Source organism: Heloderma suspectum, chromosome 15 (assembly GCF_057233095.1).
Source record: "Heloderma suspectum isolate Gila_16-S chromosome 15, 16-S_ref, whole genome shotgun sequence".
Classification (NCBI taxonomy): Eukaryota; Metazoa; Chordata; class Lepidosauria; order Squamata; family Helodermatidae; genus Heloderma; species Heloderma suspectum.
Genome location: NC_139472.1, coordinates 15,866,334 through 15,884,594, shown reverse-complemented (window position 1 = coordinate 15,884,594; position 18,261 = coordinate 15,866,334). Strand labels below are relative to the sequence as shown.

The 18,261-nt window shown below is 47.7% G+C and overlaps 1 protein-coding gene across 1 annotated transcript in view; it reads right to left on the bottom strand.

Moving 5' to 3' along the window:
* Window positions 1-2,008: 2,008 nt before the first annotated feature.
* The window catches only part of LOC146335396 (uncharacterized), a 32,802-nt gene continuing 16,549 nt past the window's right edge, over window positions 2,009-18,261 (bottom strand). The window contains exons 6-7 of the mRNA XM_084822340.1: window positions 9,068-9,177; window positions 2,009-2,251 (exon numbers count right to left, since the gene is read on the bottom strand). Coding sequence (XP_084678466.1) covers window positions 9,069-9,177 — 109 coding nt within the window. The 3' untranslated portion in view covers window positions 2,009-2,251; window position 9,068. The remainder of the gene's footprint in view (window positions 2,252-9,067; window positions 9,178-18,261) is intronic.

Sequence of the window (18,261 nt, the reverse complement as noted above, 5' to 3'; positions counted from 1 at the left end):
ATTAGCTTGCTCCCCGTAACCCACCACTATGTATATACATACATACATACATATATGTCTTTCAGGGATCTAGCACAAGGGACAAAACTCTTCCCTCACACCCGAGAAATACAATCTCCCACTGGAGTATGTCAGTCCTCGGTGCTAGCATGTTTTAGGCATTTATTGCAAACATATTGTTATTTGTTTGGGGCCAGTTTAAATGACCTTCCAGGAGTCCCTTATAGCCCAGTGCCTCTGAACGCAAAGAGATTCGGGATCCTTCCCAACTCTGCGGTCCTATGCCCCACATCACAACAGCCCACTGCCAGTTAATTTCCCTGCTGGGTTTGCTGTGTCATGCAAACCCAGGCAGCAGGGGTTGTTTGAGGGCTCGAGAACCATAAATAATAACCCTGAAACAAGCCATGGGTTATTTAACCCTCAAACAACCCCTGCTACCTGGGTTCGCACGAAGCTATAAACCCAGTCGGTAAATTAACTCAGGTCAACTCAGGTCATTAACTCTTGAGTCAAAGATTTCGGTAAGCAGAGCTACCAGTGAAGATACCTGAGGCAGCACCTTCCAAAGATCTCACTACAAGATTGCTGATGTCCTATAACATTCTGTTGATGTGTTTTAATGAGAACTGGGGTGGGCCAAGAAGAAATAGGGGTGTGGGGAGGGGGGAGATCACTCATCTTTTTGTCCTAGGGGAAGGAGTGAGGTCTGTGTGTATAGTAGTCTGTGCAGAAGCTGGAGCAGAAAAGGAGGCAGAGATGACTTTGCAGGAAATCCTATAGCATTATGGGTTCTCCTGTACATCTGATGGGGAGCAGGAATCCGTTGGGCGGCTAAATGCTGTGAACCCTTATCTTATGCTCACCGTGTGTGTGTGTGTGCGTGTGTGTGTGTATATTGTTTATTTGCTCAGTCGCTTCCGACTCTTCATGACTTCATGGACTGGCCCACGCCAGAGCTTCCTGTTGGCCATCGCCACCCCCAGCTCCCCCAAGGTCGAGTCCATCACCTCCAGAATATCATCCATCCTTCTTGCCCTTGGTCGGCCCCTCTTCCTTTGGCCTTCCACTTTCCCTAGCATCAGCATCTTCTCTGGGGTATCCTGTCTCATTATGTGGCCAAAGTACTTCAGTTTTGTCTTTAATATCCTTCCCTCAAGTGAGCAGTCTGGCTTTATTTCCTGGAGTGTGGACTGGTTTGATCTTCTTGCAGTCCAAGGCACTCTCAGAATTTTCCTCCAGCACCACTATCTTCCTTCGCTCGGCCTTCCTTATGGTCCAGCTCTCGCAGCCATAGGTTACTACGGGGAATACCATTGCTTGAACTATGCGGACCTTTGTTGTCACTGTGATGTCTCTGCTCTTAACTATTTTATCAAGAATATATATATATATATATATATATATATATATATATATATATATACACACACACACACACACACACACACACACATGTTTATTTACATATATATGTATATGAATGTAAATAAACCTTATATCACAGAAATGCTGTCTGTCTCCAGACTCAGAGACCTCTTTCTAAGGAAACTGAACCCTCAGTAATCCATGGAATCCGTGAAACCTCTCGCCGCTCACACATAGGGTACAAGAGCATCTTTTCACTTTGGCCCTCTCCTGGCCATGTTTCGAATGAGAGTGCATTACTGTGTATTTACTGTATTGCTCTATTCTTTGATGGTGTTGTAGTAAACCGCTTTGGGATATGTGCAGATGAGAAGTGGGATAGAAGTATTGCTCATAATAATAATAAAATAGTTTTAAAATAGACGGTGTCTCCCCCAATATGTATATTTTTCTGGTGTTGCCATCGAGGGGCTCTGAGCCTTCATAACCATAATCCAGCTATGAGGAAGCAAGACGTGGCAGCGGCAATGTGGGGAAACACATGAGGCAGCAATGTGGGGAAATGAGCATCTACTGCATATTTGCATGGTACTGCAGGCCCAATATTTCACACAGCAAAATAGGAACTCTCCTTGTTGTATGTGACAATTGAAAATTCATTTTTTTCCCCGATACCAAAAATCATATTTATTCATTTCTTTGCAATTGTTAAATCTCTACTCCCCCCCCTGCCCCCCAGCCCTTTGAAATACGTTGAACACATGGCATGAGCCATCTCTTCATATAAGAGAGATGCAAGAGGGAACCAGGAGAAGTATCTTTGTTGATAGCTTCTGGTCTTTCTGTTCTGCACACAGTGCTTTTTCTAGGGAATAATGATCAGCTGAAATGTAATTTTAAAAAAAGATTAACCGCATAAACAAAATGTACTTTGAAAATAATTATGCTGTTTAAACATTTCCGCTTAAACTTTTAACTGACGCAGGGCAATGCATGCTGTAGTGCTGTGCTGAAATGTATCCTCCAATTTCCTGAAAGTTTTCTTCCCTGTGAAAGAGGCTGTCAATTTTCTGCCTTTTTCTTATGGTGCTTTAGAATACCGTTTGTATTTCCTTTGGTGGAATTATACTACCTTATTGTTACAAAATGGCCAAGGGTGTTTTGTGTGTTTTCTTTTTGTTACGTATCTCTACATCTCTGTGCAGTCTCCCAGGCTGCCTGCACTTCCTAATCTGAGAAAGGCGCATCTGAAAAAACGTTATTGAATTGTAAGAAGGCAGGGAGGCTGCAGAGAGAGAGAATTATACAATGAAAGGCCAGATGCTCACACACATATTTTGGTCACTTTGTAACTAAGGTAAGCACAAGAACCCCATTCACGCACCCCACAAAAAAGAAATTCAAAATTTCATTTCTATTAAACGGAATGAAAATGGTAAAAAAAAAAAAAAACCACAACTAATTATTTTCAGCGCAGCACTAAATCACAGAATTATAGAATCATGGAATAGTAGGGTTGGAAGGGGCCTATACAACCATCGAGTCCAACCCCCTGCTCAGTGCAGGAATCCAAGTCAGAGCATCCCCGACAGATGGCTGTCCAGCCTCATCTTGAATGCCTCCAGTGCGGGAGAGCCCACCGCCTCCATAGGTAATGAGTTCCATTGTCGTCTTGCTCTAACAGGAAGTTTTTCCTGATGTTCAGCTGGAATCTGGCTTCCTGTCACTTGAGCCCATTATTCCGTGTTTTGCACTCTGGGAAATACTTTTATATTTCACGATCCAGCTATAGAGTTCATTTGTGTTCCTTCCCATCATATCTTCCCTCTCTCTCCGGTTAAAACATCCAGTGAAGTAAGCTGCTGTCCACAATAGCTCACGGCACAATAATCAGGATGAATTATCGCTTCTGTTAGGCATGGCAAGAGGACATAATGTTTTTCACTGGTTTATTTCATAGCTCTGTTGTTGTTGTTGTTCAGTCGTGTCCAACTCTTCGTGACCCCATGGACCATAGCACGCCAGGCCTTCCTGTCCTGCGCTCTCTCCCGGAGCGTGCTCAAGTTCATATTCATTGCATCGGTGATGCTATCTAGCCATCTCATCCTCTGCCGTCCCCTTCTCCTTTTGCCTTCAGTCTTTCCCAGCATCAGGGTCTTTTCCAGGGGGTTTTCTCTTCGCATTAGGTGGCCAAAATATTTGAGCTTCAGCTTCAGTATCTGTCCTTCCAATGAGCTCTCAGGGTTGATTTCCTTTAGTATGGACTGATTTGACCTCCTTGCAGTCCAGGGGACTCGTAAGAGTCTTCTCCAGCACCACAGTTCGAAAGCATCAATTCTTCGGTGCTCAGCCTTCCTTATAGTCCAGCTCTCACAGCCATACATTACATAACTACTCTCACAGCCATACATTACTACAGCCATACATTACTACTACGTCTAATCAAACCATAGCTTTGATTAGACGGACCTTTGTCGGCAAGGTGATGTCTCTGCTTCTTACTATGCTGTCTAGGTTGGCCATAGCTTTCCTCCCAAGGAGCAAGCGTCTTTTAATTTCATGGCTACAGTCACCGTCTGCGGTGATCTTGGAGCCCAAGAAAGTAAAATCTGTCACTGCTTCCATTTCTTCCCCTTCTATATGCCAGGAAGTGATGGGGCCAGATGCCATGATCTTCATTTTCTTAATGTTGAGTTTCAAACCAGCTTTTGCACTCTCCTCTTTCACCCTCAACAAGAGGCTCTTGAGATCCTCTTCACTTTCCGCCATTAGGGTGGTATCGTCTGCATATCGGAGGTTGTTGATAATTCTCCCAGCAATCTTAATTCCGACCTCTGATTCATCCAACCCGGCATTTCTCATGATGTACTCTGCATATAAGTTAAATAAGCAGGGTGACAATATGCAGCCTTGTCATACTCCTTTCCCAATTTTGAACCAATCGGTTGTTCCATGTCTGGTTCTTACTGTTGCTTCTTGACCCTCGTACAGGTTTCTCAGGAGACAGGTAAGGTGGTCTGGTACTCCCATCACTTTAAGAATTTGCCACAGTTTGTTGTGATCCACACAATCAAAGGCTTTAGCGTAGTCAATGAAGCAGAAATAGACATTTTTCTGGAATTCTCTTGCTTTCTCCATGATGCAGCGAATGTTGGCGAGTTGATCTCTAGTTCCTCTGCCTCTTCGAAACCCAGCTTGTACTTCTGGTAGTTCTCGGTTCGCATACTGCTGAAGCCTAGCTTGTAGGATTTTGAGCATCACCTTGCTGGCATGTGAAATGAGCGCAATTGTGCGGTAGTTTGAACACTCTTTGGCATTGCCCTTCTTTGGAATTGGAATGTAAACTGACCTTTTCCAGTCTTGCGGCCATTGTTGAGTGTTCCAAATTTGTTGGCATACTGAGTGCAGCACTTTAACAGCATCATGTTTTAGGATTTTAAATAGCTCAGCTGGAATACTGTCATCTCCACTAGCTTTGTTGTGAGTAATGCTTCCTAAGGTCCACTTGACTTCACTCTCAAGGATGTCCGGCTCAAGTTCAGTGACCGCACTATCATGGCTATCAGGGACATTCAGATCTTTCCTGTATAGTTCTTCTGTGTATTCTTTCCACCTCTTCTTAATCTCATCTGCTTCTGTGAGGTCCCTGCCTTCTTTGTCCTTTATCATGCCAGTCTTTGCACAAAACATTCCCTTGAGACCTCCGATTTTCTTGAAGAGATCGCTAGTCTTTCCCATTCTGTTGTTTTCCTTGATTTCTTTGCATTGTTCATTTCAGAAGGCCTTCTTGTCTCTCCTTGCTATTCTCTGGATCTCTGCATTCAGTTGGATATATCTTCCCCTTTCTCCCTTGCTTTTTGCTTCCCTTCTTTCCTCAGCTACTTGTAAAGCCTCATCAGACAGCCACTTTGCTTTCTTGCATTTCTTTTTCTTTGAGATGGATTTCGTTGCTGCCTCCTGAACAATGTTACGGACCTCCGTCCATAGTTCCTCAGGCACTCTGTCTATCAGGTCTAATCCCTGAAATCTATTCCTCACCTTCACTGTGTATTCATAAGGGATATGATTTAGGTCATACCTGAATGGTTTAGTGGTTTTCCCTACGTTCTTCAATTTAAGCCGAAATTTTGCAAGAAGCAGCTCATGAGCTGAGCCACAGTCAGCTCCAGGTCTTGTTTATTGACTGTATAGAGCTTCTCCATCATTGGCTGCAAAGGACATAATCAATCTGGTTTCGATATTAACCTTCTGGTGATGTCCATGTGTAGAGTCGCCTCTTGTGCTGTTGGAAAAGAGTGTTTGCTATGATCAGCGTGTTCTCTTGGCAAAACTCTATTAGCCTTTGTCCTGCTTCATTTTGTACACCAAGGCCATGCTTGCCTGTTATCCTGGTTATTTTTTGACTTCCTACTTTGGCATTCCAATCCCCTATGATGAAAAGGACATCTTTTTTTTGGTGTTAGTTCTAGAAGGTGTTGTAGGTCTTCATAGAACCGATCAACCTCAGCTTCTTCGGCCTCAGTGGTTGGGGCATAGACTTGAATTACTGTGATGTTGAATGGTTTGCCTTGGATTCGTACTGAGATCATTCTATCATTTTTGAGATTGTACCCCAGTACTGCTTTTCCCACCCTTTTGTTGACTATGAGTGCTACTCCATTTCTTCTAAGGGATTCTTGCCCACAGTAGTAGATATAATGGTCACCTGAATTAAATTTGCCCATGCTTGTCCATTTTAGTTCGCTGATTCCCAAGATGTCGATGTTCAATCTTGCCATCTCATGTTTGACCACCTCCAGCTTACCTTGATTCATTGACCTTACATTCCAGGTTCCTAAACAATATTGTTCTTTACAACATCGGACTTTCTTTTCACCACCAGACACATCCACAGCTGAGTGTCCTTTCGGCTTTGGCCCAGCCGCTTCACTCTTTCTGGTGCTACTTGGAAATTCCCTCTGCTCTTCCCCAGTAGTATATTGGACACCTTCCGACCTGAGGGGCTCATCTTCCGGCGTCATCTCTTTTAGCCTTGTGATACGTTCCATGGGGTTTTCTTGGCAAGAATGCTGGAGTGGGTTGCCATTTCCTTCTCCAGTGGACCACATTTTGTCAGAACTCTCCACCATGACCTGTCCGTCTTGGGTGGCCCTGCACGGCATAGCTTATGGCTTCACTGAGTTACGCAAGCCCCTTCGCCACAACAAGGCAGTGATCCATGAAGGGGTATTTCACAGCTCTAACCTCACATAAATCAACAAATGTATCTTTCGAAGTGTGATCCAGTGTGTTTTTCAAAGTCTCCACATTCTTCTTCAGTATTATTATTAGGTTATTTATTTATTTTTATTTTATTTAAAACATTTGTATCCCACCCTCCATCATTAAGATCTCAAGGTGGCATACAGATAAAATCAGTTTAAACACTATGAAACAATGAATAATTTAAACAGCTAAAAGCATATTAAACCTAATGAAACAACCTAATACCAGGTAGAAAACTGAAAATGATAAAATGGTTAAAACAGTGCACAACCTTAGGGAATTCCCTCAAAGGCTTTGGTGAAAAGCCATGTTTTAACTTGGTGCTGAAATGAAACCAATGTCTCTGCCAGTCGGGCCTTCAAGGGGAGGGCATTCCACAACCGGGGTGCCACAGTGGAGAAGGCCCTGCTGCAGCACAAGAAGGACAACCTGGTTTCAAATCCCCACTCAGTGCTAGAGCTGAGGGGTTCCACTATCTCTCAGCTTAATCTACCTCACAGGGTCATTGCCAAAGAATCTGAACTGAGGGATTGCACTTCACATAACATCCATACATGGAGTATCACACCTGTGCCTTTATCAGCTCAATAAGTATGCCTGGAAGCAGGATATGTGTTTGACCAGCCCCCCTCACACACACACACACCCCTTCTCCAGGGCCTCTCTTCCTTTAAGCAGAACATTTCTCATAAATAAGTTACACATTTTTCTGGGGCGGAAATGCATCACAATACACTTCCCTGTTGGTCAATTAATAAAAATGCATGGTTTAAATCACAGGTAGGGTCTGTGGAGTTCCAGATGTTGTTGGGACTTCAGTTCCATCAGTACCAGCTAGCATGGCCAGTGGTCAGGGATACTAGTCCAGCAACATCTGAAAGACCACATGTTCCCCATTCCTGGTTCAACTGAAGACTTCTGTGTTTTTCCTGACAGCTGCCTGCACAACAGCGGGAGATGGTTCACTCTTTCTAAGAGGCCCTTGATGTATCCAGCCACATCTAACTTCTACCAGAGAATCACACTGAAGATCATGATAGTAGCCATTTAAAATTAAACTCTGTCCACTAGACAAGGAGCAGGCAACCAAAGAACTAATTAAGGCAGCAGTCCTCTGCATGTTTAGATGGAAAGAAGTCCTACAACTCCCAGCATTCCCCAGCTTGCCATGCTGGCTTCGGAATGATGGGAGTTATAGGGCTTTTTCTGTCTAAACATGCAGAGGATTGCACCTTAAATCATGAACATGGGAAGCTAACTTATACCACATCAGACCATTGGCACAACTAACTCAGCATTTTATTAATTACTTCTTCATTTGATTGTATTCCACCTGTACACACACACACACACACACACACACACACGGTACTCAAGCCAAGCCAGTGAACAGTAATAAAACCAAGATTAAAATAAACTTAATTCAAACAATCATGAAATCAGATTAAGAACACAGTTAACCCAACCCAAAAGAATTTGCTCCAGCAGCAGACCAGCTGACATGCCAAAGGCCTGTTTGAATAAAAAAACATCTTTGCCTGAAGAAGGACAGCATGGAGGGAGTCAACCTAGCTTCCCTTGCCAGGGAATTCCAGAGCCTGGGAGCAGCCACCAAGAAGGCCCTCTCTCGTGTCTGCACCAAACATGCCTCTGATGAGAGAAGGGCTCCCTGGAAGATCTTCAAACTCAGGCATGGGAGAAGGCGGTCCTCCAGATAGCCTGGTCCCAAGCCGTAAAGGGCTCTATCCTATGGGTCATAACCAGCACTGTGAAAGGTGCCCTGAGTAGCCAGTGAAGCAGTTGTAACCAGGGAGTCACGAGACATGGTTTGGGGTGTGCAATCCCATTGCCGTCATCCCAGAGTGCAGGACACAGAATAATGGGCTTGAGTGACAGGAAGCCAGATTCTGGCTGAACATCAGGAAAAAATCAGGTCCTGACTGTTAGAGCCATACGACGATGGAGCCAATGACCTAGGGAGGTGGTGGGCTCTCCCACACTGGAGGCACTCAAGATGAGGCTGGACAGCCATCTGTCAGGGATGCTCTGACTTGGATTCCTGCACTGAGCAGGGGGTTGGACGTGATGGTTTTATAGGCCCCTTCCAACCCTACTATACTATGATTCTATGATATGGGATCCAGACGATGTCACATTCAGTTTGTAGTCCTGCTGTGCTTTCCCTTCCGTTCAGGAAGAGAAGGCAGAATAGCTGCAGAATGCCTCCTGGGTGTTAGCAATAGGAGCCCTACACCTGGAAGCACCCGCTCTAGCAGGATCTCTCCGGAGCTTCAGGCAGGGCTTTTCCCCAGCCCTACCGGGAGATGCCTCAGACTAAACTGGGGCCTTCCGCCTGCAAAGTATGTGTCCTGGCAGTGAATGACAGCCCTTTGGCTTCCATCTCCATTCTTCGCCACCAGCCTATCATACTTACTCTAACAGAATGTCTTTGGACAGGTGAACTGAACCTTGTAATCGTGACAGTATTTGCTGGCACCCTTCTGTTCCGCATTGACGCAAGCAAATCCTTGGATGGGATCAAACCTGGACAGGTAGAGGCATGAGGATAAGCCATCAGTTAATTACTGAGCTAACAAAAGAGGAACGTAGGAAGCTTTCCTTGTGCGGAGTCAGCATGCCCCAATAGCGGTCCACTCCAGCTCAGTATCATTAACACTGACTGGGAGTGGATCTCTGGGGTTTAAGAACATAACATAAGAGGAGCTCTGCTGGATCAGACCAAGGGTCCATCTAGTCCAGCATTCTGTTCACACAGTGGCCAACCAGCTGTTGACCGGGAACCCACAAGCAGGGCATGAGCGCAACAGCACCCTCCCGCCCATGTTCCCCAGCAACTGGTGTACATAGGCTCACTGCCTCTGGTCCTGGAGGTAGCACAATAGCTATCAGGACCAGTAGCCATTGATAGCCTTCTCCTCCAGGAATGTGTCTCACTCCATTTTAAAGCCATCCAAATCGGTGGCCATCACTACGTCTTGTGGGGACGAATTCCATAGCTGAACTCTGTGCTGTGTGAAGAACGGCGTCCTTTTATCTGTCCTGAGTCTCCCACCAATCAGCTTCATAGAGTGACCCCAAGTTCTAGTATTCTGAGAGAGGGAGCAAAATGTCTCCCTCTCCTCATTCTCCACACCAGGCATCATTTGTACACCTTTATCATGTCTCCCCTTACACACCTCTTTCCTAAGCTAAACAATCCCAGCTGTTGTACGTGTCGTTGCCCCACGCTGGGAAAGGCTGCTGCAGCCCTTCCGTACTATTTATGTATTTAAGAACGTAAGAACCTAAGAAGAGCCCGGCTGGATCAGACTGAGGGTCCATCTAGTCCAGCATTCTGCTCACACAGCGGCCAACCAGCTTTGGACCAGGAAACCACAAGCAGGACATGAGTGCAACAGCACCCTCCTGCCCATGTTCCCCAGCAACTGGCGTACACAGGCATACTGCTTCTGGTACTGGAGGGAGCACAGAGCCATCAGGACTAGTAGTTTCAGGCAGGGGTCATGCCCAGCCTTACCTGGAAATGCCAGGGATTGAACCTGGGACCAATCATCACTATGTTGTATGTTTAATGATGAGAGAACAAAGAAAGATCCTAGATGTATTTCAGACCATTAGAGGCAGCAGAGAGAGAGAGAGAGAGAGAGATGAAGAAGGAGAGATTGCTATTGCATATCCCCCCTACAGGAGAGCAATGAATCACGGTGGGATCTGTGCACAGAAACACCTTAGGGGTCTCCCCAAATGGGGAACTCTTTTGGTGGAAGTCAAGCCACTCAGTGTCGGGGGGGGGGGGACACCAAGTGGCTCTCCAGGGTTTTAGACAGGGGTCTTTCCCAGCCCTGCCTGGAGATGCTGGGGAACCTCTGCAGAACAGAGGCTCTGCCACTGAGGTGTGGATGCTCCTAATCTTTGGGAGTATTACAACCTTGTCTGCAAGTTACAGGAAGGGGGCAGTGTTGCAGTTAATTCATGGGAATTTAGGCTGCAGCTAGCCTTAGGATCTCTATAGCCTACAGTGTGGTTTCCTGTGATTTATTTGTTTGTTTGTTTGTTTGCTCATTTATGTATTTATTTATTTATTACATTTATATCCTGGCTTTTTTCCTTCTTAAGGAACCCAAGGCAGCATATATACAGTAATCCTCCTCTCTATCTTATCCTCACAACAACCCTGTGAGGTAGCTTGGGCTGAGAGTCTATGACTGGTCCAAAGTCACCCAGTGAGCTTCTGTGGCCGAGTGGGGACTAGAACCTCCCCAGTCCAACACTTTAGCCACTACACCACACTGGCTCTTTCTTCTTTTTGCTCCTCCCCTTCCTCCCTCACTCCCTCTCTGACTTGCACCATTGCTGGGTGAATGTGTCTTTGCTCTCTCGCTCCTGCTGGTGTGAAAGAACACAAAATCAACTGATCAAACTCTTTTGGAAACTGTACCTGCATTTTATATGCAAAAACATTTGCAAGTAAAACTGTTTTCTTTCCTTCCTTAAGGTCTCCTTTTATCGTTCTAAGATAGCCTTGTGTGTATGTGGGACTGGTCAACGCTCATTCTGTTTTGCCTTTTTGTTTTTTCTCTGCTAATTGCCTTTCTAACAGGAGGCCTCGTTACTAAATAATCCCATCATTAATGAGCGTCGGAAGCTGCCTTATACCGAGTCGGACCATTGGTATACCAAGCTCCACATTGTCTACTCTGACTTGACAGCAGGTCCCCGGGGTTTCAGACTCCAGGGAGTCTTTCTCAATCCTGCTGGAGATGCCAGAGACGGATCCTGAGACCTTCTGTTTGCAACGGATGTGCTCTACCATTAAGCTACAGCCCTTCTCCACAGGTTCCACCTCAACATTAACCCCCCCCCCATGGGAATGCATGGTGGCCTTTGGCTTATAGAACATAAAGGGATGCGCTTGGAGACACTATCCGGGCTGTAGTGGGAGGGAGAGAGCTGAACCTACTCCTTGAAATGCCCAGTCTTTGGGATCAAGCAAAAGCTTTTCAGTCTGGATGACATGCTGCTCTACACAGCTCCACTTTGCCCCTGGACACCAGATCCCAAAGACCTGCTTCTTACACAGTGTTTCCCTAGGCAGAGGACATCCTATCTAACACTGCACAAATGAAAACCAGGGCAGACTGGTCAGAGCCTGCCCAAAACATTTTGCTGCCTGAAGTGTGTAAGGCCTCGGGCCTGTAACCTGACTAACCAGTAGTTTTAGAGAGACTTAGAGATCCATAATGCTTTTTGCTTAAGCCCAATTTCCTTGCTAGGGGGCCTCTGAGCTTGTGAGATGAGTCAAAGGTTGATATCGCCGCCTCAGAACATTCCATCCTAACAAGCGCTGAACCGTTTATCTTATCAGGGCCTAGGAAGTGCCTGAGAAGTGAGGCTCTGTGTTACAGGGGTCTATGCTGGGAAAGTTGCAGATGAATGATAATTAACGCTTGCTGCTGTCATGCTGCCTCACTGCTGACATGTATGTATAAGACCCATTGTACCCCTTGGCTCTGGGTCCAGAGAAGCTGTCTGATCCAACCATGGGGTACGCCTGTGCACTGTAAGTGCTCAATAAAGTCTCCTTGTAAGCAAACCTGGATCTGGCTTATCATTGTCTCGGCACCTCCAGACCTTAGCAACCCACAGCCGGGGCATACGAAGTGAAGAACAAGATGGCGCCCCCTCCCATTCCATGTACAAAAGCCCACCAGTCTGCCAGATGACTCTGTCTTCAACACTGACAAAGCTACTACGATGCCTCCACTGCACTTGAAGGCAGCAGGCTAACTTAGGGGCCACAGAGAAGGATGCATGGCACACGGGTTTCTCCTCCAGCATATTGCTGCCACCTCCCAAGACCTGCCGCCTGAGGAGATTGCCTCACTCTGCCTAATGGCAGGGCCGGCCCTGAGGCTGGAAACACCTCTATTCTAATAACAACAATTACTGTCCATCTGGCCTGCCCCCATCATTTGGGGCAGGGCTGCAGAACCTCTTTCAGCTTGAGGGCCGAATGCCATTTTGGAGAACCTCTCGGGGGGTGCATTCCAGTGATGGGCAGGGCCGAAGGCAAAAGGGGAAGGTGAAAAATAACCCAACATTACCAGCATATTTTCGCTTACGGCCCTTACCGCCGGTAACTAGGCCTTAGGAGAGGCATTTCAGCCTTTTAGAATGGGGGGAAACTGTGCAAAGCCGGGACACCAACAAATGACCAGTGGTCGAGGGAAGGAGCGTAGACATCTGAGGACCCTGGAAGGCCAGTTTTGGTTCTTCACCCCTGATTTGGGGACTGAGCACCTGCTTTGCCCGGGCAGCAGAGGGTGGAAAAGAGCCTTCCCCAGACCCTGGGGAGATGCCGCCACTCAGAGGAGAACGATACTGAGCTGGATGGAGAAATGAGCATGTAAGAGCCATGCCGCTTCTGGCCTCTGGCCTATCTGATCAAACTTCCTGTTTCCCACAGTGGCATGCCAGATGCTTCTGGGAAGCCCTCAAACAGGATATGAAGGCAACAGCACTGGGTTCAACAGCCAGCGGCTGCCCAGGGTTTCAGGCCGGGGGTTTTCCCCCAGCCCTACCTGGAACTGTCCACCTGAGACCTTGGGTGTGCAGAGGGTATGTTCAATACTCCTGTGCACAAATGGCCTCCTGAAATTCTCCACCTTACTTGTGGACAGAGAAATTTGGGAGACAATGTCACTTAAGTTCTCAAGTGGGAGGAGAAATTCTTGACAGTTTCTCACAGGTAGGGCTCCTCATTGGCAGGGGGTGTAGCAAAACTTTGTCTTGGCAGGCCGGCCCCCAGTTTGGGGGGTCTTTGAGGCTTTGGGGGGTCTTTGAGGCTTTGGGGGGTCTTCGTGCTGCAACAGCATCAACTGTCTTGGCAGGCTGGCCCCCAGTTTGGGGGGGGTCTTTGAGGGTTTGGGGGGTCTTCGTGCTGCAACAGCATCAACTGTCTTGGCAGGCTGGCCCCCAGTTTGGGGGGGGTCTTTGAGGGTTTGGGGGGTCTTCGTGCTGCAACAGCATCAACTGTCTTGGCAGGCCGGCCCCCAGTTTGGGGGGTCTTTGAGGCTTTGGGGGGTCTTTGAGGCTTTGGGGGGTCTTCTTGCTGCAACAGCATCAACTGTCTTGGCAGGCCGGCCCCCAGTTTGGGGGGGGTCTTTGAGGGTTTGGGGGGTCTTCATGCTGCAACGGCATCAACTGTCTTGGCAGGCCGGCCCCCAGTTTGGGGGGGTCTTTGAGGGTTTGGGAAAGGAATTATTTCATGGGATGGCTTTCAATACTATCAGCTTCACTTCTTGTCCAACTTCATTGCAGTGTTTCCCCAATTGCATTTTCTCTCCCATGTTTCCATGTCCTAAAACACCCAGTTTATCATCGTTGTACCCTGGGGGTCTGCACTGTTTCCACAGAGCCCTAATCCCGTTATTCTCTTGATGGCTGGGTGGACTCTTTTTGGAGTGGGTTGGGTCTGCTTACCCCATCTGTTTTCCTGCCTCCTCCTCTTTCCAATTCCCTCCCTCGCCCCCTTTGCCCCGCTGAAGTTTTCCACTCTGGACAGTATCTTCCCCCGCCTTCCGAGCTTTCCCCCCACATTTAGGTAACTTTAAAATGCTAGTGCACATTAATGACCCTGCAAACTCCAGTTTTTTTACAGTCAGGGCATGCAGCCTTTCCACGCTGAGCAGTTACTCCTGCTTGAAAAAGCTGGCTAAAGGCGCTATTTCGCTTTAATATAACCACAGAAAAGCAACCAACCGCCTCAAAGGGATTCTGTCTTTTGATCCCTAAAACAGAAGGAAGGGAATGTAGGCAGTACATTCTGTACTCCTGTTCTTTGACCCCTTTGTGATCAGTGGATAGAAAGCGGGGAGGGGCTGGTAGCGTTGGTCCAGCAAAGACGCACCGATACAGAGCGCCTTGTCTTCGCTAAGGCGACATTCCGCCCCATGCATCTTCGTGAAGCTGTGTTTGCTGTTCTTGGGCGGGAGCGCCGTGTGGATGCCTGGGGTGGACGGACACTAAATGCACAGCTCAATGGTGCTGATGTCTGTGATGCTTCCTCCCTTCCTGCCTGCTCCCTCCAGTATCGATGCTTAATAGTTATCCCTGCTCCAAAATGGTGGTGGAAATTCAGGAAAACATGGAGGTGAGGTTGGGTCAATGAGGTCATGGGCAGGCGAGCGACACTCCCACAACGGCCAGGCTACATGCCCCAGGGGCTTGGCTATGATACCGGACCCAGTGAGATTGTGGAAACAGGTCAGTAATGGAGCTGCAGTAAGCTGGAAAAGCCGGACTATAAGCAGGCTCAGCAGGAGTGGTTTTTCAGCGATAAAATGCGGTGCTGGGGCTGAATGGCAACAGCGTCATGGAAACACAGAGACCTCGCCGCGTAGCCAGGTTGGAGTACATCGCTGGTGGAAACACAGCCATGGTGCCTTAAACTGGGCTTTAACTGAAGGGTAGGAAGGTGAGGAGGCTACAGGCTTTCGGATAGATGATAGTACAATGAAGGACAGGACACTTGTGTTTCCTCCTCGGCCACCTCCTAAGAAAGGTAAGCTCAAGTACCCCAACCCATGGGAATCTCTCCGAAATCTCCTCACCACTGAATTTCTTTTCGAAAGCCATTTCTCTTCTATCAAATTGAAGGAGAACGGTCGAAAAAAATGTGGGAGCAATTCTCGGCACAGCACTAGCGTTCAACCACTGTGCTATCTGCTCTTCGTCTCAGCTGTTTTCTGAGTCAGCAGTTTGGTCCCTCCAGTTCAGTACTGTCTACTCTGACTGTCACCGGCTCTCCAGGGTTCCAGACTGGGGTGTTCCCCAGCTCTGCTGGAGATGCTGGGGATTGAAGCGGGGACCTTTAGGGTGCAAAGCATGTGCTTTACCCACCAAGGTAGGGTCTGTCTCCTATTTGTCCCTGGGAAGTTGGAGGTTATGCGAGGGACACTTAGAATTCAGGGCAACGCTGGCAATCACGAGTGGCTGTCGGAATGTAGAAGTGTACAGATCACTTTCCCACAACAAAAAGGAAATGACTGGCTCAGTGGAGGCTCGATTGGGAAATGCAAGTAGAACTTCACCAGTTCTGCATTCCAGAATGTGAAATTCAGTCTATTATGTCATGGTCCACATAACAGAGTACAACATCCCACTGCTATCAACAGCTAAAGAGGAGAGACTGCAGGCTTACAGGGGTCTACTTTGTTTTTTGTTTTTACTAGGACCTTGAGTTCCACTGAGCCAAGTGCAAGCATATATTTACAGTTATGTCATTCTGAGCTCAGGAGTTTGTTCTGATTACCGGAACAAAACTTCTTCTACACAAAACTCCGCTCCTGCTTATAGCTCCCTCTCACTGAGCTTTCTTCATTTCAGCAATATAATTTAGGGCGAGGGACAGCTGTTTTGTTTTTGCTACCTCCAGTATCAGAGACAGTATGCCTATGTACACCAGTTGCTGGGGAACATGGGTGGGAGGGTGCTGTTGCACTCATGTCCTGCTTATGGGTTTCCCACAGGCAACTGGTTGGCCACTCTGTGAACAGAATGCTGGACTGGATTGATTGATTGATTGATTGATTGATTGATTGCATTTATGTCCTACCTTTTTTCCTCTTGCAAGGAACCCAAGGTGGCTTACATTATCCTCCTCCTCTCCATTTTATCCTCACAACAGCAACCCTGTGAGGTGGGTTGGGCTGAGAGTAGGGTTGGCGGAGAATTTCTCCCCGAAACTTCGGGGGGCCAAGCGCCAACGTGTTCGGCCCCCCGAACAAGTTTCAGGGAGAAATCCTCCGAACCCCCCCCCCCGCACCCCGCACCCCCCCTTGGACGGGACTTACCTTCGCCGAATGTCCCTCCCGGTGGTGGGTCCGGCTGGCGGTTCGGCGGGTGTTCGAGCGGGGCGGGAGCGGCAGCCGGTCTTTCGACCGGCTGCCGCCGCCGCCATTGCAATAAAAGAAAAAAAAAACGCCCCCTGATAGGCTACGTAACGATTAACGTAGCCTATCACGGCTAGATTTGCAAAGTCAGCCGTGATAGGCTACGTCAATCGTCACGTAGCCTATCACGGGTGACTTAAAAAAGAAAAGAAAAAGTGTGTATGGATAATGGCGGCCCCCATAGGGAGCTGCCATTCCCATTCCTTATTTGGTCGCTGTAGTCTACGTAAAGATTTACGTAGACTACAGCAACTAAATAAGGAATGCGAATGGCGGCTCCCTATGGGGGCCGCCATTAGCGTACGCGCTTTTTTTTTTTAAGTCACCCGTGATAGGCTACATGACGATTGACGTAGCCTATCATGGCTGACTTTGCAGATCTAGCCGTGATAGGCTACGTCAATCGTCACGTAGCCTATCAGGGGGCGTTTTTTTTTTAAAAAAAAAAACTTTCGCGTTCGCGGCCGGGCGAGGCGGGAAGCCTCCTCCCCGGCCTGAATTTCAGCCGGGCCGAGGCGGGAAGCCTCCTCCCCGGCCTGAATTTCGGCCGGGCCGAGGCGGGAAGCCTCCCCTCCCGGGCCGGAACTTCGCGGGGGGAGCAGCAAAGCACCTCCCCCCCACCGCGAACGTCCTTCGAGGACAGGTGAGGGACTTTCGTCCACCCCTAGTTGAGAGTCTGTGACAGGCCCAGAGTCACCCAGTGAGCTTCCACGGCCGAGTGGGGACTAGAACCCGGATCCTCCGAGTCCCAAGCCAACACTCTAACCACTACACCACACTGGCTGTATGTGGCTCTTATTATGTTCTTATGCTATTGTTGAATGATTTGGTATCAGAAATCCTTGGAGATCTATTTCAAATCACCTGGAGATCTACCTGTAGATCCTGATCTACCTTCTGTCCAGCCCTGATCTATAAGACCTATTAGGCAGAGAAATATCTATATTCAGGCTGTGCTAGCTAGCGGTTATGGGCCCTGTTTATAAACGAGTGCAAGAAAGGAACAAGAAGCAATGCGTTCAGAGAGATATTGCTGGGAAAGCCATCCCGAATGGTCGGAAAGGCCTGGTCTTGGAATGTGGCCCAGCCGGGAGCAGACGAGAGCAGCTGCAGGAAGACTCATCCTGGCATTCTAAATATGCAAACTAGTACTGTGCCAAAAATTTCTCCCACATGTTTTTCTACCATTCACATTCAATTCGATAGAAGAGAACTGGCTTTCGAGAAGAACTTCAATACTGAAAAAAATACGGAGAAATTCTCAAGGGTCGGGTTTGTGTGTCTTGCGCTTACCTTACTTAGGAGCTGTCCAAGGAGAGAGCCAAGTGTCCTGTTTTTCATTGTACAATCATCTCTCCAGCAGCCTGTAGCCTCCTCAGCTTCCTACACTTCAGTGAAGGTCCAGTTTAAGGCACCATGAGGTAATTCCTCCCACAGGGCTTTTTCACATCTGGATGTGCAGGCAGCCTGGGAAGCTTGCTGGGATTAGGTAAGCTCAAGAACACCACAAAAATAAATGATAAAATATCCTGAATGAGGCAGAAGAATGGAAGCCTCTTTCATGCGGGGAGAAAACTTTCAGGAAATTGGAAGACAGATCTGGGCAGAGCACTAACTCCACCTCAGCCCTGGAGCAGGACACCACACTGCCCCC